Source organism: Chiloscyllium plagiosum, unplaced genomic scaffold (genome assembly GCF_037043375.1).
Source record: "Chiloscyllium plagiosum isolate Xiang-an unplaced genomic scaffold, Cpla_swu_hap1 HiC_scaffold_23, whole genome shotgun sequence".
Classification (NCBI taxonomy): Eukaryota; Metazoa; Chordata; class Chondrichthyes; order Orectolobiformes; family Hemiscylliidae; genus Chiloscyllium; species Chiloscyllium plagiosum.
The window spans coordinates 13,154,634-13,179,294 of record NW_028270161.1 but is presented as its reverse complement, the minus strand read 5'-3'; the positions used below and the strand labels follow the sequence as shown (position 1 = coordinate 13,179,294).

The following is a 24,661-nucleotide window of genomic DNA, read 5'->3' as shown; positions in this document are numbered from 1 at the left end:
CTGGAGATTGGCAAACGTGGTGCCACTGTTTAAGAAAGGTGGTAAAGACAAGCCAGGGAACTATAGACCGGTGAGCCTGACCTTGGTGGTGGGCAAGTTGTTAGAGGGAATGCTGAGGGACAGGATGTACATGTATTTGGAAAGGCAAGGACTGATTAAGGACAGTCAACATGGCTTTGTGTGTGGGAAATCATGTCTCACAAACTTGATTGAGTTTTTTGAAGAAGTAACAAAGAAGATTGATGAGGGACGAGCAGTAGATGTGATCTATGGACTTCAGTAAGGCGTTCAACAAGGTTCCCCATGGGAGACTGATGAGATCTCATGGAATACAGGGAGAACTAGCCACTTGGATACAGAACTGGCTCAAAGTTAGAAGACAGAGGGTGGTGGTGGAGGGTTGTTTTTCAGACTGGAGGCCTGTGACCAGTGGAGTGCCACAAAGATCGGTGCTGGGCCCTCTACTGTTTGTCATTTACATAAATGATTTGGATGCGAGCATAAGTGGTACAGTTAGTAAGTTTGCAGATAACACCAAAATTGGAGGTGTAGTGGACAGCAAAGAGGGTTACCTCAGATTACAACAGGATCTTGACCAGATGGGCCAATGGGCTGAGAAGTGGCAGATAGAGTTTAATTCAGATAAATGCGAGGTGCTGCATTTTGGGAAATCAAATCTTAGCAGGACTTATACACTTAATGGTAAGGTTGAAAGTGGAGTCACAGGTAGATAGGATAGTGAAGAAGGCGTTTGGTATGCTTTCCTTTATTGGTCAGAGTATAAGAGTTGGGAGGTCATGTTGCGGCTCTACAGGACATTGGTTAGGCCACTGTTGGAATACTGCATGCAATTCTGGTTTCCTTCCTATCGGAAAGATGTTGTGAAACTTGAAAGGGTTCAGAAAAGATTTACAAGGATGTTGCCAGGGTTGGAGGATCTGAGCTACAGGGACAGGCTGAACAGGCTGGGGCTGTTTTTCCCTGGAGCGTCGGAGGCTGAGGGGTGACCTTATAGAGGTTTACAAAATTATGAGGGGCATGGATAGGATAAATAGACAAAGCCTTTTCCCTGGGGTCGGGGAGTCCAGAACTAGAGGGCATAGTTTGAGGGTGAGAGGGGAAAGATATAAAAGAGACCTAAGGGGCAACTTTTTCACGCAGAGGGTAGTACATGTATGGAATGAGCTGCCAGAGGAGGTGGTGGAGGCTGGGACAATTGCAACATTTAACAGGCATTTGGATGGGTATATGAATAGGAAGGGTTTGGAGGGAAATGGGCTGGGTGCTGGCAGATGGTACTAGTTTGAGTTGGGATATCAGGTCGGCATGGACGGGTTGGACCGAAGGGTCTGTTTCCATGCTGTACATCTCTATGACTCTAAGTATCACTCGTGGAATTTAAATTCCATTCATACAATCTACAACATAAAGCTGGTCTCAGTAAATGGTGACCATGACACTATCAACAATTATTGTTTGAGATTTTGCAGAAGATTTGTAACTCAGGTGGTGGATCCGGTTGTAGGTTTGCTCACTGAGCTGGTAGATTTGTTCTCAGATGTTCTGTCACCCTGCTCAATCAGTTGAGCCTCCAGTGCACTGCTGGTGTTCTGTCCCACTTGCTATTTATCTGTCTGTTTGTTGTGGTAGGTGATATCATTTCCGGTTCTGTTTCTGAGTGGTTGGTAAATGGGGTCCAAATCTATATATTTGTTAATGGAGTTCAGGTTTGAACGCCAGGCTTCTAGCAATTCCCGTGCGTGTCTTTGTTAAGTCTGTCCCAGGATGGATGTATTTTCCCAGTCGAACTGGTGTCCCTCTTTGTCTGTACGTATGGATACCAGTGATAGTTGGTCATGTCCTTTGGTGGCTAGCTGGTGCTCATGTATCCTGGTGGCTAGTTTCCTGTCCATCTGTCCAATGTAATGTTCATTGCAGTCTTTGCAGAGTATTTTGCAGAGTAAATGATGTTCGTTCTGCTGGTTGTTGGTATGGGGTCCTTTAAATTCATCAGGAGCTGTTTCAGTGTGGTGGTAGGTTTGTGGGCTACCATGATGCCTAGGGGCCGGGGTAGTCTGGACACCATCTCCGAAATGTCTTTGATGTATAGCAGGGTGGCTAGTGTGTCTGCCTGTTTAGATCTGTTGTGTACGAATTGGCGGACTGCACTTAGCGGGTACCTGTTGTTCCTGAATATGCTGTATGGGTCTTTTTCCTCAGCTTCTCATGGTTCCTGGGTGCTGTAGTATATTGTGGCTCATTTAAATCATGTTCTGATGCAGCTCTGTGGGTGTTAGGATGGTTACTCCTGTAGTTGAGTATCTGTCAGTGTGTGTGTGGCTTTCCTGTGAGCGCTGGTCTGTAGCTCTCCATTGGCTTTTTGTTCGACCGTGACGTCTAGGAAGGGAAGATGGTTATTGTCCTCTTCCTCTTTGGTGAATTTTATACCAGTAAGGATGGTGTTTATGTGTTTGTGGGTTTCCTATAATTTGTTGAATTCCGTGATGAAAAAAGTGTCATCCACCTAGTGGACCTAAAGCTTGGGCTGGGTCCTAGGAAGGGCTGTTCATTCTAACTCTGCATCACTGCTTCTGCTAAGAGTCCTGATATAGGTGATTCCACAGGCATCCGTTGATTTGTTTGTAGATCTTGTCATTGAAGGTGAAGTGCGTAGTGAGGGAACTAGCCACCAGGATACATGAGCACCAGCTAGCCACCAAAAGACATGACCAACTATCACTGGTATCCACACACACAGACAAAAAGGGACACCAGTTCGACTGGGACAACACATCCATGCTGGGACAGGCTAAACAAAAACACGCATGGAACTTTCTCAAGGCCTGGCAACCAAAGCAGAATTTCATTAGCAAACATATAGATTTGGACTCCATTTACCAACCACTCAGAAACAGAACCGGAAATGATATCACCCACCACAACAAACCGAGACAGATAAATAGCAAGCAGGACAGAACACCAACGCTTTACTGGAGGCTCACTGATGATGTTACCTTGCATGGGTGACTAAACATCTGAGAACAAACCCACCAGCACAGTGAGCAAATTTACAACCTGAACAATAGAGGGTGGTATGGGTATGGAAGTGGTGGAGGCTGATACGATTGCACTGCCCTTGTAAATGGCCAGGCAAGCCATTCAGTTCAAGGGAAATTAGGAGCTGGTAACAATGGCTTCATCCCAAGAAAAAAAATGAAGAAAGAAAATTTCTAAAATTAAACTCTCAACTCAGCAGTAACCAAAAAGTGACTCAAATGGGACTAATGTCTGTTAGACAAAATTAGATTGCACAAATTTGAAAGAAGTACTTCACCTGGGTAAGCTCAAAAGCTTGAAAATGGCTTGTTATGGAAGAAACCGTATCACTGTTTATAGAAACATGGCAGTTGTAACCAACAGATGGCTCAGTCAAATCCGCTGTGTAATTTTCAATCATAGACTTTACTCTACCCTGTCAAATCAACAAAACAGCATTGGCATCACTCTCAAATAAGAACACGTAGAAAGAAAAGTAGAAAATAGTTTTTAATGTTACTAAATGTAATCCCTCAAATAGAGGCGACATGATTATTGTCGTTAATTATTGTGCAAGAGGACTGAGGAAACACAGGCAAAATCCATGAGTAAATATCAAACTTTACTCTAACCTCCAATCAATCAAGCAAACAAATACCAAAATTATTTTGTATTTTGAGCATGGTATTTTATTCTAGCGTAAAGACTGAATTGCAATATAACTTGCAATAAAACTGATACACGATCTGACTAATAACACAACTACATCATTCTGCCCCGACTTCTGACCAGTCCCACTCCACGGGGCAGTGTTTCTTAAACTAATCTACAGTGATTCAGATAGCAACTTGAAAGATGGTGTGCTTGAATATGACAGCATTGTGTGCTACGAACACAAGATGCATTGAGCAAAGTTTGAAACATTTGAGTGCAAGCAGGAAAAGATTTTTTTTAAACTGTAAGAAATAGCTGAGGAAATGAAGTAATGGATCTTGTGTGGATTGCAATGAATCATCCGCAGAACAGCACTAAGCAAGACAGCTTCATGTTACAGTTGTGATTGCAAGAACTGTAGCCAATCTCGCAGTATATCCAGAAGGGTAGAGCCAACAAGGAAGCATCTGTTACATATAACACACAATCTCATTGAGGGGCAACATTAAAGGAACAAAAGACAGCTGGTGAAGTTTGAGTCAGAAGGGAACCTCATCCTATTATGCTAGCAAGTCAAACAAAAGTATAATTTCTTGAACGCTCTGGCTTTGTGCATGATATTGTATGGGCTAAATGCTGTAAGTCAACTCAGTGATAAACAGGCCAATATATGACATGAGATAGTGTAGCACCACTGTCCATAGCAGCAGCAGCGGAGATTTATTTTTTATAGCAAGCAAATGAAAAGCAAAAGTTTTAATTTTATTAGGTTACAGAACTTCAAAGCAATAACCCCTTTTGATTAACAAGAGTGTAACCAGATAGAATACAATCATAATGCTTTCTTTTCCCTTACCTTAACTATTTTAAAAATTACAATAAAGCCACACTTTCCATGGTACCATGGCTTGGGATGAAGGAAGTCTGAATATTTACAAAGATAAACTCCTGTTGGACAAGAAGAAAAGGTGAAGCTATTTGAAAACTACAGTAAATGATCAAACTCTACACCCTTCACAAAAGCCCACAAGTTAGTACTTAAAACTTTGAAATTGCCCCCTATAAGATTAACATTGTGTAATACAGGGAGGCCGAGGAGATCAGATGTTAAACTATGCTCGGACTAGATGTTGGAAAACTTTCCATTTCCAAGATAATTGTGAGCCTTTGAAACACCTAAAAGGCTGGTGTTTATTCAGAAACAAAGCAGACAATGGCATATCGTCATGGGGCTCAATGACCTGTTTACAGCAAGTCATAGAAAAAGTCCAGTTCCTGGCCGAGTTCCCAGATACATAACCCTGTGCCCAACTCTTTTGCCAATTTTAATAGCAGCGGTATCTAATAGTGTTTCAGAGTCTTGATATATCTGTGTCCTACAATGGGCCCTGCTGTTCCTCTAAGGATAACTTAACTCATTCAGTAGAAATCCAGTCCCAAGAGAATCCTATTTTTCCATATTGCATCTGGATCCAACTTCTGAACACAGGCTTGAATCCAGGGTCTGGGGGAATTGAAGCCAGGTCGATGTGCATTCCAACAGCTGTATGTCATGAGGCTGAATCCATCCACAACATTGGCCAATTGCTCAAAACTCCTGCTTCCCAAACTCCTGCTGGTTGGTCCTGCAGAGATGGTTGAGGGAATCACCAACACAGCTTTCAGCTCGGCTTCACGAACAGCTTTGGACAAGTGGAGGATTGTGTGAATGAGTTCCTTTCATTTCTGATCACCAAACTGACTCCAATACAAAGCCATCAAAGTGTTCAGCCTTTTCAGTCTGCACTGACACTTCCAACAACTCTTCAACTTCAATCCTCACTGTTAAAAAGACTTTCATAGTCATGATGTGTCTAGATATCAAATAAAATTCAAGGAATAGAACTGGCTGCTTCAAACTCCCCCTCCACATTCTTCATCCAGCCTTGGCCCCTGCAGTTCTTTGGGCTTTATGATTTATTGAGTGTTTCAATGTGAGATGCCTTGTGCTGCAGTTGTCCAACTGATGGTTTGGATGTTGACTCTCTGCATTACCATCAAGAGGGAACTGGGTCAGATCCTGACTGGGTCAGAGATCGCATCATATCATTTGGTCATGTCCTCAGAGCCGACACATGTGCCATGTTTTGAGCCCCTACAGGAAGGGAGCAGGCCAGTATTGGTCACTGGTTCCCTGGCTCATGGTATTGGCCACTGGTCCCTGGCTCTACCCAGCCCCGCAGCAAATTCCCGTGGTACCGACCATGATTATTTCACGGATGGGTGAGGGAGGTTACATTTTGGTGCATGCCCCACTTCACTCAGTTTTCCATTATTTCCTGCCACTGCTTTCTCAGTGGCCCTCGGGCTTTGAGAGGCCAAACACCATCTTTAATTAGACCTTGAGGATATTCTGGGAAACTCCCAATGTGTGACTTTCCCCACACAGTGCAGGCTCCAGACCCTCATTTGAACCCAATGAAGGGCCTCAGGAGCTCAAAGAGAGCCAGCCCTCAGTCTGCACGGCCTCTAAGTCTGGTTTCCATAACCAAGAAAGTCAGTAAGGTATTTTCCTGGGATGCTCTCCTTTCTCATTTATTGGCCCGGGGTTTTACCTCATCCCTTGTTTATTTACATGTCTGGAGAGAACGGGATGTGACACATCCAGTCATGATACACCTTTCATCATTAGAGCGCTGGAGGGTGTTTAGATGGGCCAGCTTGTTATTTCCACCCTGTCAATTTGTTCATATACAATATTTGACTTGTTTTTGACCATTAGTTCATTAGAGACATTTTGCTCAGTTTTATTATTTCTGTCCCAAAGTTGGCTACTTTCTGCACCATTTCTCATGTGCTCCTTAGTAAGTTTCTAATTGATTTCTCAGGATGTTACTGCATCTCACTTATCATTGAGAGATCAGGGTGCACAACTGTCCAAACTATGACATCCATTTCCATCATTGGGGTGAAGAAAAGTTTGCGACAACGACAAGTTTGTGAAAAAAAATTACAAATAATAGACACATTCAACTCTGCACTTTACAGCACTGAAGACAGCTTTGCCATTAGTTAAATCTCAATGAAAACTGACACCACGTTAAGTCTAACATCAATCAACAAGCCACTTAAAACTCTGGGATATTAAGAGATTGAAATATGTAGCTTCCTCTCAAGAGATTCCTTAGAAACAATCCACTGGAAAACAAAACATGGTGTTGGCCAATAACCTAATCTGCAAGCAAATTCATGAAAGTTTAAACCAGTTGCAGTATATGGCAGAGCAAAACCAAAAGATTATTTATTCACTGAATCCATTGGTCTATGCACAACCATGACTGGGATACAAGGGAATGAAACAATGAACCTAATTTCTAAATAATGGAAGTTGGAGCCAGTTACTGGATGTAAACTAATATGGCGCTCTCTAGTTTGAACCATTCTGTCTACGGCTGGTATGGTTGACTACTGTCCTGTCCACTCTCACAGCAATGCACCCAACAAATCCATACAGCAGGAGCTCGAGTCATTTTCTCTCCATTTCTGTAGGGGGACAAGGAAATTCCAAAGCTGACCTTTCAGTCCCCAAGTGGGCTAGTCTCCCCAGTTCAGGATGCAAATGTAACATAGAAGTTTGACCCATGCTCCAGGGATAGTTCTTCGCTCTCACTTGCGATTCAATGATAAAGCTACAATGCCATCGCTCCATTTAACCAAGCTATCCTCTTTCGCAAGCAGTTCTTCAGCTGCACATGTGACTTTGCAGAACTCTCCCCTTCACAATCTCATTCAGGTTATGAAATGGCAATGCCATTCCCCAGCACTTTGTGATTAATTTGCACTGGTTACTTGAAAACTACTTCTGAAATGAAGTCCCTGTGCTTTTATCTCAAAGGGAGGAGCTTCCAGTCATGAAGGCAGATCACATCATATCCTGGTAGAGCATATCCTGCAGAGCCCAAGGAGGGAGGGAGGGGCAGCTAAAAGTAGAAAGACATATGTTCTGGCGTTTCCAGCTTGGGACATTTATATTACGTGTCCAAAATTTGCGGGAATAATCTGAAGGGTGCCCTATGTCAAGTTGTAGATACCTTTCTTGGGGATATCCAACAGAGTAGCTCTGTAACTAAACATTCCATCTGCTCAAAAATGTGGAATTCTGAACATCATGTCCATTGGATGCATAAGCAGTGTGCAACTTTTTTTTAAATTAATGATTTACTTACCAGCTGATACACCCAACTGAAATATGCATTGACACATTTGCAGAGCAGAATATATTGCATTAGTGGCACTAGTGAGGTTTCAGGAACAAGGTTAATAATTAAACAAATCTATTGTGCTTGTGCAAATCTTAACTCTATAGCTAAGGAAGTATCAAATTGCAGTACAAATCAAATGCCAAACATAGTTTTTGAATAACGTGCTTTTTTTTTAAACAAATTCACAACACTAAAATTATCTAAAAGGAGGCCGACTGACTCATCAGCAGCAAGTATATTTACTTTGTGAATTAAAACATAATCATAATCCACTCAATGTTTGTGTGTTGGTTTATATGCTATACATAGATACAAAAGAAAATTTACCCTTCAGTGGATCTCCTAGTGTTGTAATGTCACTGCTCCCAACCTTCAATCCTTCTTCACAGACAGCTTTTGCCTACAACAATAAAGCAAACATCGAGAAACACTGACAGAAAGAGAAACCAAAATCAAAACTGTTATAGTAATTAAGTCTGACCAAACACTAAGACATCACTTGTAATATGTAACAGCTGTTCTTCCAAGGGCTGGGTCTAGAAACCCCTCCACCCCCCCCCCTTTCCCAGACCATCTCAATAATATACATTTGCGAAGCTAAAAATATGGCTTTTATTAGATAATCAAAACTGTGATGGATGTAACAATGTTCTCAGTTTGGATTAAATTTATTGTCCCAGTTTATGAGGCCAACTGATTTTGTTGTAGACTAGTTAGTCTATCTAATTAGGCCAAGATAGTGACTTGTTTCAACAACAAACCTCCTGACCCTCAGTATTTTCACAAGTACAGAGAAATGTCTTTAATGCAATACAACTTCAAAATATTTCTACTATGTTCCCCCAATTTCACTTTCTATTCTTACCTGATCTTCTGTTTCGAACAGTAAGAAAGCGAAGGACTCAGCAAGTTCATCCTGGTTATAACCTTTCACCTCTAGATCCAACCGACAAGCATTGTACTGCAATGAATACATAACTCCAAATTACAAAAGAAACCAACATGGGTTTGATAAACCACATGAAGCAGAAGGCAGAATCACATGCTAAATAGGTCTTGGGCCAGATTTTGCAATCGGCAGCAAACGAAGACAGTTCTACATTAAATGTGCCCATACAAAGACAGAGGGCTTTTGCACAAAAGGTGCAAAGATAGCTCAGCATCCTATAACCAGTAAGAATAGATCGAACAATTGTGTATTTCCTGAATTAACCCAAATGAAGAATGTTGATTGAGTCTTCTGAATCTAAACTCAAATGTTAGAATATTTGAATTGAAACTAGATCACGCAGCTCAACCCCAGACTGGCCCCACATCATCCATGAAGGTACAAATTAGGATTGAGATGGAAGTCTCCATTTGTCTGTATGACTGCAGCTCCAACAATTCAAAACCATCCTAAACAAATCAGCCCTCACACCTACTACCCTAATTATTCACTCCCTCCACCATCAACACAACTGCAGCAGTGTGTACCATATACAGGACATCTTACAGCAAATCACTAAACGGTATTCAATAGCACATTCTAAACCCATAAACCTCACAACCTAGACAGTCAAGGGAGCAGATGAGATGGAAAACCACTAATTTTATCATCTTGAATTGGAAATGGGGCAGTATGGTGGCTCAGTGGTTAGCACTGCTGCCTCACATTCTGGTTCAATTCCCACCTCTGGCAACTGTCTGTTTGGAGTTTGCACATTCTCCCCCCTGTCTGTGTGGGTTTTCTCCAGGTGCTCCAGCTTCCTCCCATTATCCAAAAATGTGCAGGTCAGGTGAATTGGCTACGCTAAATTGCCCGTAGTGTTAGGTGCATTAGTCAGGGGTAAACATAGGTTAGGGAAATGGGTCTGTGTGGGTTACTCTTTGGAGGGTCGGTGTGGACTTGTTGGGCCAAAGGGCCTGTTTCTATACTGTAGGGAATCTAACCTAAAATCTATATTGGTGTTCCTTCACTGTCACTGGATCAAAATCTTGGAACTAACTCTCATAACAGCTATGCAGTTGACCCTACAACCCAAGTTTGAGAAGGCAGCTCACCCCCAGCTTCTCAAGAGCAATTAAGGATAGACAATAATGCAGAGATGATCCAGATCACAATATGGCTGCCACACATGCAACTCATGGTGTCACCTGACCACAAGAGGACAGGCTGCAGGAGCCTCTGCACGTGCACCAATCATGTGGTGATATCATCATCAGCGCATATCATATTGCGGGGGTGAGTGATACCTGTACCAGATCCAGCATCCTTTTAGTCTGGGAGTGATGGGAAACCCAGGAGGTGATTAGAAGGCACCTGAGGGAGATGGGAGAGAGACGGAGAGGCTGCAAGGAGAGTGGGAGAGAAGGAGAGAGATTTCAGGGCAAATGGGAAAGAGAGGGGGAGAGGTGCAGGGTTCGGGAAGAGAGGGTACGGGGGAGTAGGATCAAAAGAGGGAGGCTGCAGGTGGATTGGGAGAGAGGAGGAGATGGTGCAGTGGTCAGGGAGAGGGGTATGAGGGAGTAGGAGGGTATAGGATATAAAGGGAGTCTGCAGGGATGGGTGGGAGAGAGGAGGAGAGGTTGCAGGGGGAGTGGAATAAAGAAAGAGCATGCAGGAGTAGTGGTAGGTGGAAATATTGTAGGGGGAATAGGCTCAATTGGCTGGTCAGCTGACTCATGATGCAGAATGATGCCAACAGCATGGGTTCAATTCCTGATGAAGGGCTTTTGCCTGAAACGTCAATTTTCCTGCTCCTTGGATGCTGCCTGACCTGCCGTGCTTTTCCAGCACCACTCTAATCTAGAATCTGGTTTCCAGCATCTGCAGTCATTGTTTTTACCTCAATTCCTACACTATCTGAGATTATCATGAAGGACTCTCCTTCCCAACATCTCCCCTCACTTGAGGTGTGGTCACCCTCAGGTTAAATATCAACAAGAATAGGAAATGTTTAGAGGGATATGGGCCAAACACAGGCAAGTAAGACTAGTTTAGTTTGGGAAATCTGGTTGGGATGGATGAGTTGGACCGAAGGGTCAGTTTTTGTGCTGTATCTCTCTCTAACCAAAGAGCAGCCTTGCTGTCCGGTAGCAGTGTGGCTCCTTTGCCTTTAACCTTTCAAGAAGCAAGGTGCCCAGGAGCATGTGTCCCTGGCTGGAGAGTATAAAACAAGAGGGTTATTGGCTCAGTATAAAGGGGTCAGTCAGCCACTGAGCACTGTGCTGAGAAGAAAGTTGTTGCAACTCAGTGTTGCAAATCCTTGCAATTTTCCACTGTGGAGGAATGCAAATGCTCAGTCTTTGATATATTTAAAATCTAGACCTATAAATATTCAAACCTGAAGCTAAAGTGAAGTTGAGGTAAGTGATCAGCTGCCATCGTATTTAAGAGACAAGAGGCCGATCCCTGGTCCGTTTCCCTTGTGTCAAGCCGACAATCTTAAAAGCAGGACAACTATAAATTAACTGTATATATTCTAATACTATACTGTAACTATTGATATAACATTATTACTATAGTATAGTACTATAATGTAAGAACAAAAGAATAGGAGCAGAAGGCCATTCAGCCCATCAAGTCTGCTCCACCATCCAATAAAATTGTGACTGACCTGATAATCTTCAACTCCACTTTCCTGCCTTTTCCCCACAGCTCTCAATTCCCTTACTAATTCAAAATCTGTCTGCCTCAGCCTTAAATTGACTTAACAACCCAATCTTGATAGCCCTCTGCAGTAAAGAATTCACAGATTCACGACCCTCAAAGAAATTCCTCTTAATTGCTGTCTATTATGTCTATATAACTGCATGTTCTACAGTTGTATGGGATTCACAATATGAACTTTCTCTTCACAGATTGTGCTAGATCTCTGCATTTCCCCAGCAGTTTCTGCTTTTAAATCAATTACAAGGAAAACTAAGATAGTGAACAACAACTACGAAAATCCTGGGTGATTATTAATGGTATCCACATTAAGGCAAATGTCTCTGTTACATTCTGTGTTTGCTTTGAATACAATACTACCTGATCTAGAAGTTGTGCATTATTCACTAGTGTCACTTGGTTGTACTGAAAGTAATTCCCTGATGATGAATCCAAGTATGCCTGCTGCAAGATTGGAAAGGTTTCCTGTCTGAACTGGCTGGAGGTGGGGGACACAGTACGAAAGGTTTCTGCTGAAGAAAACAAAAATAAAATATTACCATACTGTGTACCAACGAAACTGCAGCTTGTCATCTGAAAAGGCTAGTTACCCTTCAACAATTGCAGTAAACCACAAAGAGGTCAGGTTTTAAAAGTACACTGTAATGGACTCACTTTCTTGTTTTCACAACTGTTTTCTGAGATGCTGTTTCCAAATTCTCTGAAAAGACTCTAAAAGACTGGAAATTACTATAAATATCTCAATTTTTTAGGGTGAGAGGGGAAAGATATAAAGGGATCTAAGGGGTAACTTTTTCACACAGAGTGTGGTGCGAGTATGGAATGAGCTGCTGGAGGAAGTGGAGGAGGCTGGTACAATTGCAACATTTAAAAGGCATCTGGATGGGTATATGAATAGGAAGGGTTTGGAGGGATATGGGCCAGGTGCTGGCAAATGGGACTAGATTAAGTTAGGATAGCTGGTCGGCATGGATTTGTTGGGCAAAAGGGTTGGTTTCTGGGCTGTACATCTCTACGACTCCTTCATTGGTTCTGAGGCTTTCAGGCCAACAAAGCAAAGCTGGGCTCTTTGCTTAAAAAGATGAAGCTCTTATAGCAGGTCCACTGCTATTCAGTTGTAATAACAGGAAACTGTGCTGACATTCTTGTTTTCTATGTCTCTCCACACAGCTCTTTCTTTCATCTCTCTCATATCACTCCATCCCAACCCTTTATGCGTAGCTATCTCCATCCACCACCCTGTGCTTCCTTGGGATCAGACACAGCTTCAAGCCCCTGCTCCTCACTCTCTGATCTCTCAGCCTCCATTAAACAGATGCAGCTCAAACATCTCCCATACAGTAATGCTCAGTACACGCAGTACACATTAAAATGTAATAATATTTATTCAGACAAATCTCCTTCCACAGGTGAAAGATTTTACTGGATCAACAGGAAACTGGAACAGCCCTGACAGATAAAAACAGTGCATTATTTGTATTAATTGACTTCCAAATTAGGGTGTTTTTCTCAGGCCTTAGATTTCCAGGTCAGCAGATCCTATATCTTTCATGCCTGGAACCTTTAACTCATTTAAAACAAATTCATACAACGCTGTGAAAATCATTCAATATTAAATGCGCAATTTTTAAAAAACGCTTATACAGCAGTCTAGCTTTCTAAAAAATTCCCACCTCCATGGGAGCGTAACAATCCCGGAGAATTGTCAATACTGGAAATTAGAATCAAAAACAGAAATTGCTATAGAAATTCAGGAGGTCTGGCAGCATCGGTGGAGAGAAAAGCAGTGACCCTTCTTCAGAACTGATTGTAGCTGGGAAAAGTTTGGTGTTTGTGCTGAAGATGGGAGGAGAGGGGAGGAGTACACAATAGTTGGAGATGGAGGAGAAAGTGAGGACTGTAGATGCTGGAGATCAGAGTCAAGAAGTGTGGCGCTGGAAAGGCACAGCAGGTCAGACAGCATCCGAGGAGCAGGAGAGTGGAAGTTTTGAGCATAAGCGCTTCCTGGAGATGGAACCCAGGAAGAAAGAAAAACAGTTGGGCAGACAAAGGGCCGAGTAAAGGTCAGCCTGGGAGAATCAACAGCTGCTAATGGGGACCATTAGGAGCTGACACTGGGTTGTAAGGGGTAGCAGCCTATGTGATGGCAAGGCCTGGTGTGTGTGGGTTGGGGTAAGGACACTGGAGAAGGTGCTCAAACCCCAAAATTTTTGAACTCCATATGGAGTCCAGAGGATTGAAGAGTTCCCAAGTGGAAAATGAGGAGCTGTTCTTCCAGCTTGCGCTGAGTTTCACTGGAGAACTGCAGCAAACCTGAGACAGAGACGTGGGCCGGGGATCAGGGTGATATGTTGAAATGGAAGCCAACAGGAAGCTCAGGATCATTTTTGCTGACAGAGTGTAGGTGTTCTGCGAAGCGGTCACCCAGTCTGCGCTTTGTTTCCTCAATGTAGAGGAGACCAAATTCTGAACAGTGAATGCAGTAGATTTGATTGAGTGAAGTGCAGGTAAATTGTTGCTTCACACGGAAGGGGTGTCTGGGACCTTGGACAGTGAAGTTGAAGACAGTAAATAGGTCGGTGTAGCACATTCTGCAATTGCATGGGAAGGCCATGGAGAGATGTTGGGAGTGGAGGAGGAATGGACCAAGGTGTTCCAGACGCAAATGGTCCCTGCTGAAGGCCAACAAGGGAGGGAAGGGGAATACGTGTCTGGTGGTGGCATCTTGCAGGAGGTGGCAGAAATGGCAGCTAATGATGGATGTGGATGCTGGTGGAATGGTAGGTGAGGATGAGGGGATCTCTATCACTGTTGGGGGGGTGGGGAGGGGTGGTGAAGGACAAAGTCGAACACAGCTGAGGGCCCTGTCAATCACAGTGGTGGGGAATCCTCAGTTGAGGAAGAAAGTGAACATATTGGAGGCTCCCCTTGTCGACATTGGCATCATCGGAACTGGTGGCACGCAGGCTCAGTGGCTAGCACTGCTGCCTCACAGCGCCACGGACCTCAGTTTGATTCCTGCCTTGGGTGACCATCTGTGTGGAGTTTGCACATTCTCCCCGTGTCTGCATGAGTTTCCTCTGGGTGCTCCGGTTTCCTCCCACAGTCCAAAGATGTGCAGGCCAGGTGAATTGGCCATGCTAAACTGCCCATGGTGTTAGGTGCATTAGTCAGAGAGAGATGGGTCTGGTGGGTTACTCTTCGGAGGGTGGGTGTGGACTTGTTGCGCCAAGTGGCCTGTTTCCATACTGTAGGAATTGTAATCTGATCTAAACTGAGACAGAGGAACTGGGAGAATGGAATTGCGTCTTCACAGGAAGCAGGGTGTAAGGATATATAGTCAAGGTAATTGTGGGATTCGGTGGGTTTACAGTAGATATTGGTGGTGAACTTATCCCCAGAAATAGAAACAGAGATGTCGAGGAAGGGAAAGGAGGAGTCAGAGATATACTAGAGATGATCCAAGTCTAAATATAGTTTACCACGCTGTGGGAATGAGGATATAGTAACATGATGGACAGGGCCCAAGATTAATTGTTGCTAGAATATTTTAAAAATGTATTTGTTTCACTTTTTACGTCAAAGAAATAATTCTCCAGAGGTGGTTCGAGGGACAATTGTGGTCTGCCATTATCTGAATGGTAGGACCTGGGGGGTAACTTTTTCACACAGAGGGTGGTGCGTGTAAGGAATGAGCTGCCAGAGGAGGTGGTGGAGGTGGGTATAATTACAACATTTAAAAGGCACCTTGACGGGTAAATGAATAGGAAGGCTTTCTAGGAATACAGGCCAAATGCTGGCAAATGGGACTAGGTCAGATTGGAATGTCTGGGCAGCGTGGACAAATTGGACCAATGGGTCTTGTTTCTGAGGTGTATGACTCTGTGAGAAAGACTCTTCCCATTCTGTCCTGTCAATGCAGAGGAAAACTATGACGGATGCTTGGCCATCACGTGGGATTATCCCCTTCCTCTTACAGTTACTGCAATCTCCCACACATTTAAGGCCCAAGTGAGGTGCTATCCCAAGCCCCCAGCTGGACAGCCACTGAATAATCAGAAACTTACAGCTCTCTATTGCTAGCAATTCTAGGAGGAGTGGCTGCAGCCACAAATGAAATGACGGCACAGCCAGGGGATCAGTACCAGGATGATAGGACAGTGCAGAATTAGAGTTGGGAAAAGAGGTACTGAAGATGGAGGGCAGGGGAAGTCAGAGTTAAGGGCAGAGGGTGGCGTTTACCAAGAGCCTGTCACTAAGGGACAATTCCCCGGCCCACAGTCAAATACAACAGCTCAATGAGCCTAATTACCTACCTACTGCTGGCAGATCAGACTCGTCCAATCAGAACTTCCCTGCTCTCAACATAATTTGGGTTTGTGTAAATATTGTAGTATTCAGTGAATACATTCAATTGTACAAATTCATTCAAACCTGTATGTGAACTGTATTCTAAACAGCAATAGAGCTCATTGTGGTACAGTGGGTTTAGACTGCTAAGACATGTAAAGAAGTACTAGCAGTTGAAATGATGTTCACGCTTAAGAAATTTACAGTACTGTTTACTTTTTTCTTGTTTGGATACTGTTGTGAATAAATTTATAACTGCAAAAAAAAAAAAAAATTAATTTGGGTTTGTTTTCCTGAAGTCAGGAATCATACGTGGCTTCTCTCTGCTTGCCCCACTATCAGACAGGCCCCACTAACTCCGACCCACAGCTTAAATAAAGATTCTGGCTACAAAACACCGAGAGCTTTATTCTGACCAAGTGGCTACCACTGAATCAGATGAAGCATTTAACCCACATTCTGTTCATTTGCACCTGACTCCTTCCCCTACAAAACGTGGCAAGTTCCAAAAGTAAAGACATTTGAGAACACTTCAATCTAGTTGATTCCAATCTTTTGCATAGTTATTCATAGAGTTTTATGCACAGACAAAGATTAACCGCCAGCTTTATTTCGAAGATTTCAGCTACCAGTATGTCCAAACATTTACAAAATACCTATCATCATAATGCAAAATCAAGATTAATCCAGCATCTACCTCAGGAATTCATTGTTTAATATTAGCTCATGCAAAACTAGTTTGCTTTCTTGATTTTTGCTCCTCCAAACATGAAAAGCCCGAATCCACCAATGAAATCTGAATTCACCAAGGCTCTTCCAATAGCACCATCCAAACTTATGACCAGCTACTCAAACAGCTTGGGTGGAGCTAATTCCCAATTCTTCAGTACTATTGCTGGAGCTTTGTCAAGGCCATAGCCTTTGCAGTATCAATAATTTCAGCTATTTCTTGGTATCATGTGGAGTGAATTATGTGGGTTGAAGATTGGATCTGTGCTGCTGGGGAAATCAGGAAGTGTCCAAGAAAGAGAATCCACTTGGCATTACCTGTTTGAAGATGAATCCAAGTTGAAACTTTATTGCTGGAACAGCACAGCAGGTCAGGCAGCATCCAGGGAACAGGAGATTCGACGTTTCGGGCACAGGCCCTTCTTCAATTCCTGAAGAAGGGCCTGTGCCCGAAACGTCGAATCTCCTGTTCCCTGGATGCTGCCTGACCTGCTGTGCTGTTCCAGCAATAAAGTTTCAACTTTGATCTCCAGCATCTGCAGACCTCACTTTCTCCTTGAAGATGAATCCACTTTCACCTTCTCCTTTGTGCTCAGGTGTGGGCCCGCCCATCATTGTACAGCTGTGCGCGCTGCACTTCCTGTTCATTGTTTCGTTTTCTACCACCATGTGGCAGGACTGCACAGCTTGGGTCTGATCTTATCACAACGCAATACAGAGATAAAGATCATGTGAAACAGCATCATTTCCTGTTATGATACACACTTTCATTCACATGTCAGAGTTAACCCCTTGTATACCACAGTCACCTCTCACACAAATCACCAGAAGCCGTTTTTTATTCAGACATAGGGCTTGGGGCCAGAAGAGCGAAACACAAATTTGTTTGATCAATGATCTGCACTCTCAGCTTTTCTACAGTTTCAGTTTCTGGTGCAGGGTATGTTAATGTTAATACACACATTGCTGACACTCTATGGTTAGGCAAACAAAACCGGTTCAATTCTAGGTCTCCAATGTGCAACATAGCTCAGCCATGGTTGTCTGAGGCACAGTACACTGCAATGTTTTATTAACATCTGTGCAAGCCATTACTAGGCACGAAGCATTGAACCACTCAGGATGGTATCAGAAACACCCACAGTGGATCCTTAATTCCGGGATGATTCAGCATGTACTCAGGGGCCGGTACATCACATCCTTTCTATTACCATATATTAGAAATAACAGCATCTCTTAAAATGTGTATTGCAACATCCTCCTTTATTCCACAAACAAAAACATATTCACCTCAAATAGACAAAAGGTAGCTGTATATAATTCAACAACAGTAAAGAGGAGAGAGGTATACAGGGTGAAGAACAGAAGCATGTAAACTCAGTGGTCATTGATAAAACTTAATAATTGGTCTGGAAAGATAACAGTTCTTGGAATCCATACAGGCATTTCATGGATTCTTCTCTGTTGAAATAAAATGAGTGGATGCTGTTCACTCACTCATCTTCTTTCTGACTTTAGTTTTCAAGCCAAGTCTTCAAATGCCTTAAATATCCTTCTCTGGTGCATGCCTCTCCTCCAGCTTTCCTAAGTATGGTAGTCATTTCCCATCAGTTTGCTTTGAAAATATAGGCAGAATTATTAGATGAGGCGGAGAGGTTGGGTTGATGGCAGACGTGGCATCGTCCCAAAGGGGTCGTGTGACATCACCACTTAAGGTATCAGAACAGAGAGGGTAAACCAGCCAGTGATCCTTAACAGAGCAAACTGGTTTATCCTCCACGCTTGGCTCTCTCTTAAGATGCTGATCAAAAGTAGGTATTGATACCAGACTCAAATCGCTTGTATATTGTTATGATCCCAGCTGATGCTATTACTGGACAAGTCAGGTCCCAGACTGCAATATGGCTTGATAGATCACATTTTGCAAACCCTCTTGTGGAGTTATCAAACTTTTTTTTGGTCTTAACAAGCTGGTCTTTCATTGAAAAACAAACGGAAACAGAAGTTTATTACTCAAAAGAAATGAAGCTAAAACAAATTAAACCAAACTGTTTACATATAATACATTTAAAGATTTCAAAACACAGAAAATATCATCCAAATTGAACCCAAAGTACTCCTCTACAGTACTCACACCAGTGAGAATTCTCTTCTCTACCACATCAACAGGGCTCAACTCAACTGTGGCTTCAGCACTCAGCTCTGGAGAATCTGACTTCCACATTCTTGAATCTTCATTTAACTAAGTTTAGCCTTCCTCTGCTTTGAAACTTTCAAAGTAACACCTTATACTTGAGTAACTTATTTCTTAACAGTTCAAAACTATCGCCTTTCTTCAGGAGGAACTGTTCTATACATCAAGCTTCAGTAACTATTCCTGAAAATTGTCCTGAAAGTATTTTTCTTTGAGCTATGGGTGTCTCTCCAAACCAAAAATCCAGTCTCCAGATCTTTCTAGCTGAAGCCTAATACACATCTGTTACTCTGAACTCTCCTAAAACTCGATCTAATGAAACAAAAACAAAAATCGAAGTTGCTGGAAAAGCTCAGCAGATCTAGCAATATCCGTCACCAGACATGAAACATTAACTTTAATTTCTCTCCACAGATCTGCCAGACCTGCTGAGCTTTTCCAGCAACCTTGGTTTTTGTTTCTGATTTACAGCATCTGTGATTTTTTTCAGTTTTTATAGTGAAAAGAAACCTTATTACTTTCCAGGAAGTCTCTCTCTCTCCCCTACTGTATTTTGAAATAAGCATTTCTATAGCTGTGGTAACTTAAGAGTAAATTATTAAGCCTTTTCATAGGCACAGACAAACCCATATGCCACTAGTTCAAATTCCAAACTCTAAAATTATTGTTATTAAAATATATATAAGCCATTCACCTTAAATCACCATACAAATACTGTGGCTACCAGGTTATGTCAAAAGGCTTGAAATTCTTCAGTGAGTATCTCACTTTGACTCCACAAAACTGGTCCAACATCTACAAAGGTACAAGTCAGATGTACTGCAAAACTCCCTACATTCTTGATTGTGTGCAGCTCCAACAATATTCAGAAGCTTGACAACATCCAGTATAAATCAGCTCACTTGATCACCACCATAAATATTCACAATGCACTGTGAAGCAGTGTGTACCATATAGAAAATAGTCAGCAGTAACTCACCATCAAATCCTGCATCATCCACCACCTGGAGGGACAAGAGTAGCAGATGCATGGAAACATCTCCAACTGCAAATTCCTCTCAAAGTCACACACCATCCTGACTTGGAATTATATCACCATTACTTCATTGTCATGAGGTCAAGATCCTGGAACTCCCTCCCTAAGAACATCATGATGCTCCTACACCACACGGAATGCAGGGTTCAGGAAGGCAACTCACCACCACATTCTGAAGGAAAATTAGGCATGGACAATAAATGCTGGACCAACCAGTGATGTCCATATCCTGTAGCTCTATGATAGGAGCGGTCATTCCGCTTGAAAGACTTGGGGCTTCCATTCTGATTGGTTAGATTTCCAATTAACTATGATTGGCCACAAAGCTGATGATCTGTTGGATGCAGTCAGTTGGGTGCTCAGCTTTACCATGGCACTCCATTATCCAGGAGCAAGTGAGGACTGCGGATGCTGGAGGTCAGAGTCGAAGTGTGGTGCTGGTAAAGCACGGCAGGTCAGGCAGCATCCGAGGAGCAGGAGAGTCAGGTTTTGGGCATAAGCTCTTCCTCAGGAAACGTCATTTCTCCAGATACATATCCTTTGGCTTGGGTGGAAGTAAAATGGCACTGTATCCGCTTTCACACAGAGCAGATGGACACCATCCATTTTAGCCCATAAAACATGAATAGACACAAATCCCCATGCGGAGTTCTCAAACATTTTCTCTAAGAGTTCCCTCTGGTACAAGTGCAACATTTAAAAGCCATCTGGATGGTATATGAATAGGAGGGGTTTGGAGGGATATGGGCCGAGTGCTGGTGGGGGGACTAGACTGGGGTGGGATATCTGGTCAGCATGGATGAGTTGGACCGAAGGGTCTGTTTCCGTGCTGTCCATCTCCGTGACTCCTTCATTGGTTCAGAGGCTTCGAGATCCACAAAACAAAGCTGGGCTCTTTGCTTGAAAAGATGAAACTCTTATAGCAGGTCCACTGCTACTCAGTTGTAATGACAGGAAGCTGTGCTGACATTCTTGCAATGCCTTTTACTTTATGCAAATCTCCAGCTGTAGGGTAGACAAATAAATAGGTAACTACTGCCTGCAGTTCCACCTGTCACCAGCAGATGTCTTTCAAGAGGCACTGACTGCTCTGAATGTTGTAAGTCTTTTGCAGATCAAAGCAAATGCAACCTGCCACAACTTTGCATTCAAGTTCCTACAGATGAAAACATTAATGGTGTTACTTCCTGCACAGCAAACAAAAAACAAATACAGATTTCTTCTACAAGCTGGCCTTGAAGATCACCTTCTTCTCTGTTCTGCTGCTCTGTGGCAACGCAACTAACGTTGTGGTTGCCAGTTTTCACTTATAGGAGGCCCTCATCCTCTCAGCGCATTCTGAAGATGAATATCTGGTAAAATAAAAGGATCACAGAATCGCTCTGCTTTTGGTCCTGCGTGTTCATACCGTCACTTGTTGAGCCAGGAGGGAGAAATCTGATCCTCAGAATCACTGCAGATTTCCAGTCTATTTGGGGCCTGTAACTGTCTGGCTTCCCATCCACAAGCTTATCCAGTTACCTGCGTTACATGTGAAGCAATGGAACAAATATAAAGGCCTTACTGTTTGCATAAATTATTAGTGAGGACTGTGGCTGGTCCAGCAGCACTCTGAAATAATTCATTTAATCCCACTCCATCTCCACAGCCTTGCAACAATATGTCTGTCCAATTCCCTTTCAACATCATTGATTGGGACCAAGAGAATTTTGGAAGTGCAAACAATCAGGAGAACAGTTTTGACCATCTGGAAAACGCGGAGAAAGTGAGGACTGCAGATAAGCATCCTTGCAAGAGGATTCGCAGTAGGTTAAAATCAACTAGGAGAAAGTGAGGACTGCAGATGATTCCTGAAGAAGGGCTTATGCCCGAAACGTCGATTCTCCTGTTCCTTTGATGCTGCCTGACCTGCTGCGCTTTTCCAGCAACACATTTTTAAGCATCTGGAAAACGCGTCAATTTGAAACCGGCACATTTGGAATGCAAACATCTCAATAAACTGTAGAACCTGCTCCTCAATTTCCTCACCTTTTCAGATGTTAAACACACATTGGAGTTGTCATAAACAATGAACGTCGCAAGAGTGTTATGTTTCAACAACGTACCTTTATATCCAAGTTAAACAGATTGTTTTGAAGGGTGATGGTGAATTCCTGGTAAACACCTCAAATTGGAGAAGTACCCATGAAACCTCAGATCGCCACAGTGATGGAAAATGAGAAAGGAGAGAAACTCAAAAGAGAAACCCAGGGAGATGTCTTCGAGCACCTCTCACAGAACAGAGGTAAAGTTGGGTATTGCTGAAAAAGAGACACGCTGTCAAAGTCTTTTACCTTCCACATGGCAGGACAGAAGCAAGAAAACCAAATTTCAAAAGGGGAATAACATTTTAAATAGCATGAGGAAAGGTTACTGCTATGAAGCAGGAGGAAACAAATTGGATCTCACCCAGGAACAGATCTTCCCTATTCCGTAGGAATTGAAGAAGAGGGAGAGTAAAACTCTATGGGAGAAAACTCCTTTATCAGAATCAGCTAAACTATTCCTGGAGGGGACAGATGCAGGAATCTCTGGAACTCCAGATCATCAGAACTGACGTGAGAAAGAGGCTTGCTGGCAATAACTGTATCCCAGAAAGCTCAGGCAGAGTGAAGAAATTGTCAAAGAACACTGGAGGTTTTAACCTTTTATGTTGAGGAGCAGTGACTCTCTATTGGAGGACTAGAAGTGAGTATGAGACTGTCCCTTTAATGCTACATATGTATCTTATGGTTTAGAAAAAAAAGTTTTGTAATGCATATCCCAATTGCATTAGTTAATATGAAACTTTTTAGATTAGATTAGATTAGTTACCGTGTGGAAACAGGCTCTTCGGCCCAAAACGTCCACACCGACCCACCGAAGCGCAACCCACCCAGACCCATTTCCCTACATTTTACCCCTTCACCTAACACTACTGGCAATTTAGTTTGGCCAGTTCACCTGACCTGCACATTTTTAGAGGAAACTTATCCTTTTCTCCAGTGCAATGAGTCAACAGGCTGTTAAATAATAGTTAATTTATGCTGATTTAAGTTTCTTAGTTAAAGTCTTAAAATTTAAATCATGTCTTTTCATTATTTCGAAAGGCATTGGAGAGATTCCTGCTTTAAAGACATTAACTACTGAATGCTGAGGTGCCTCCCAATAGCGGTTGTATTTTTATTTAGACTACCTGTAGTTTGCACACATGTATTGGAAAGGCTTAACATATTATGAAATAGCACCTACTGTTCCATTTGCTATCTTAAATACCATAATAAGCCTTTATTCTTCCATCTCTACCCAGAAGTGAAGCAATAACTGTCCCCCTCAGACCTCATTTTTTCAGGACCACAAATCAGATTTGTGACCCTTCCTGACACATCTTCCAGGACAACTATTTTCTGCGTGCTTTGCTGACCTGAATCCAACAATGCAGTCAAAATGCAACCTTATGGTGGAATCACACAGTTTCAGCAAGGCAGTCTCAGATAAATTGGATTTGTATTCTCTAGAATTTAGAGGAATGAGTAGTAGTCTCATTGTTGTAGAGTCACACAGCATAGAAACAGCCCCTTTGGCCAACTTACACACCAACCATGTTCCCAAACTAAACTATGCAACTCAGCATTCTGTTCACCAACTGCCATTCAGAAATAACTTGGAATCCCTACAACGTGGAAGCAAGCCATATGGCCCTCTGAGTCCATTCCAAACCACCAAACAGCATTCCACCCAGACCCACCCCCCTATCACATCTCTGTTACTCTGTATTTCCCATACTAGTCCACCGAACCTGCACATCTTTGGATTGTGGGAGGAAACCAGAGCACCCAGACGACAAAGATGCAAATACAAGGGAGAAGGTGCAAACTCCACACAGACAGTCACCCAAGGGTAGAATCGAACCAGGGTCCCTGGGGCTGTGAGGCAGAAGTGCTGACCACTGAGTAACCATGCAGTCCCTTGGTACAAAAGCTGAAACTTCCTTCTCACACTGCCTGATGTTCAGCTACTTACAGGGATAGGCAGTAGCAGGAAATGACACAGGGATTTAGTGTTTCATCATCTGTGATTCAAGTAATTTAACCACTAGTTGCATCCAACACTGCAAATGTGCACTTGAACAGGAATCTTTACTATTTTCTGTCATTATGCAATACTGGATGCAAATTGCATCTACAGAAAGTGAGCACTATTATGATGGATATAGGTCAAATGCAGGCAAGTGGGAATAGTTTAGTTTGGGAACATGGTTGGTGTGTAAGTTGGCCAAAGGGGCTGTTTCTATGCTGTGTGACTCTACAACAATGAGACTACTACTCATTCCTCTAAATTCTAGAGAATACAAATCCAATTTATTTTTTGGAGACCCCCTTATTTGAGGAATAATTTATTGAAACATTTACCATAGTCCCTCCAATGCAAATTATCCTTGCAGAAATGAGACCAAAACTTCACACAATGCTCCAAATGTGATCTCAGTAAACCTCTACCATTTTAGAAAGATATATTTGTTCATGTGATCTTATCCCTTTACCATTTTCACTTGGCCTACACCCAGATTAAAACCAGCACAAGAAATAAGGAATACCAAATACCTTTGACTATTTGTAAGAAAGATAGCTCTGAAGCATCCTCGTGTTAATACACTAAGGCACTCACAGTTTGAAATCAACAAATGCTGGAGATCATGGTGGATCAGACAGCATTCATGGAGAGAGAGCAAGCTAACATTTCAACATGAG

General features: G+C 42.7%; 1 protein-coding gene and 1 pseudogene across 5 annotated transcripts in view; both read right to left on the bottom strand.

The window, feature by feature from the left end:
- LOC122561838 (uncharacterized) overlaps nt 1-24,661 on the bottom strand; it is a 104,997-nt gene that overhangs the window by 73,889 nt on the left and 6,447 nt on the right. For 2 of the 5 annotated variants that reach the window (XM_043714070.2, XM_043714065.2), the window contains exons 2-6: nt 11,944-12,095; nt 8,797-8,892; nt 8,259-8,331; nt 4,547-4,638; nt 3,335-3,472 (exon numbers count right to left, since the gene is read on the bottom strand). In XM_043714070.2, coding sequence (XP_043570005.2) covers nt 3,335-3,472; nt 4,547-4,638; nt 8,259-8,331; nt 8,797-8,892; nt 11,944-12,095 — 551 coding nt within the window. Of the gene's footprint in view, nt 1-3,334; nt 3,473-4,546; nt 4,639-8,258; nt 8,332-8,796; nt 8,893-11,943; nt 12,096-19,835; nt 21,414-21,997; nt 22,193-24,661 lie in introns of all 5 variants that reach the window. The other 3 variants (XM_087999368.1, XM_043714066.2, XM_087999369.1) reach the window with 3 other exon arrangements.
- Nucleotides 4,848-7,924, bottom strand: LOC122561524 (chitinase domain-containing protein 1 pseudogene; annotated as a pseudogene).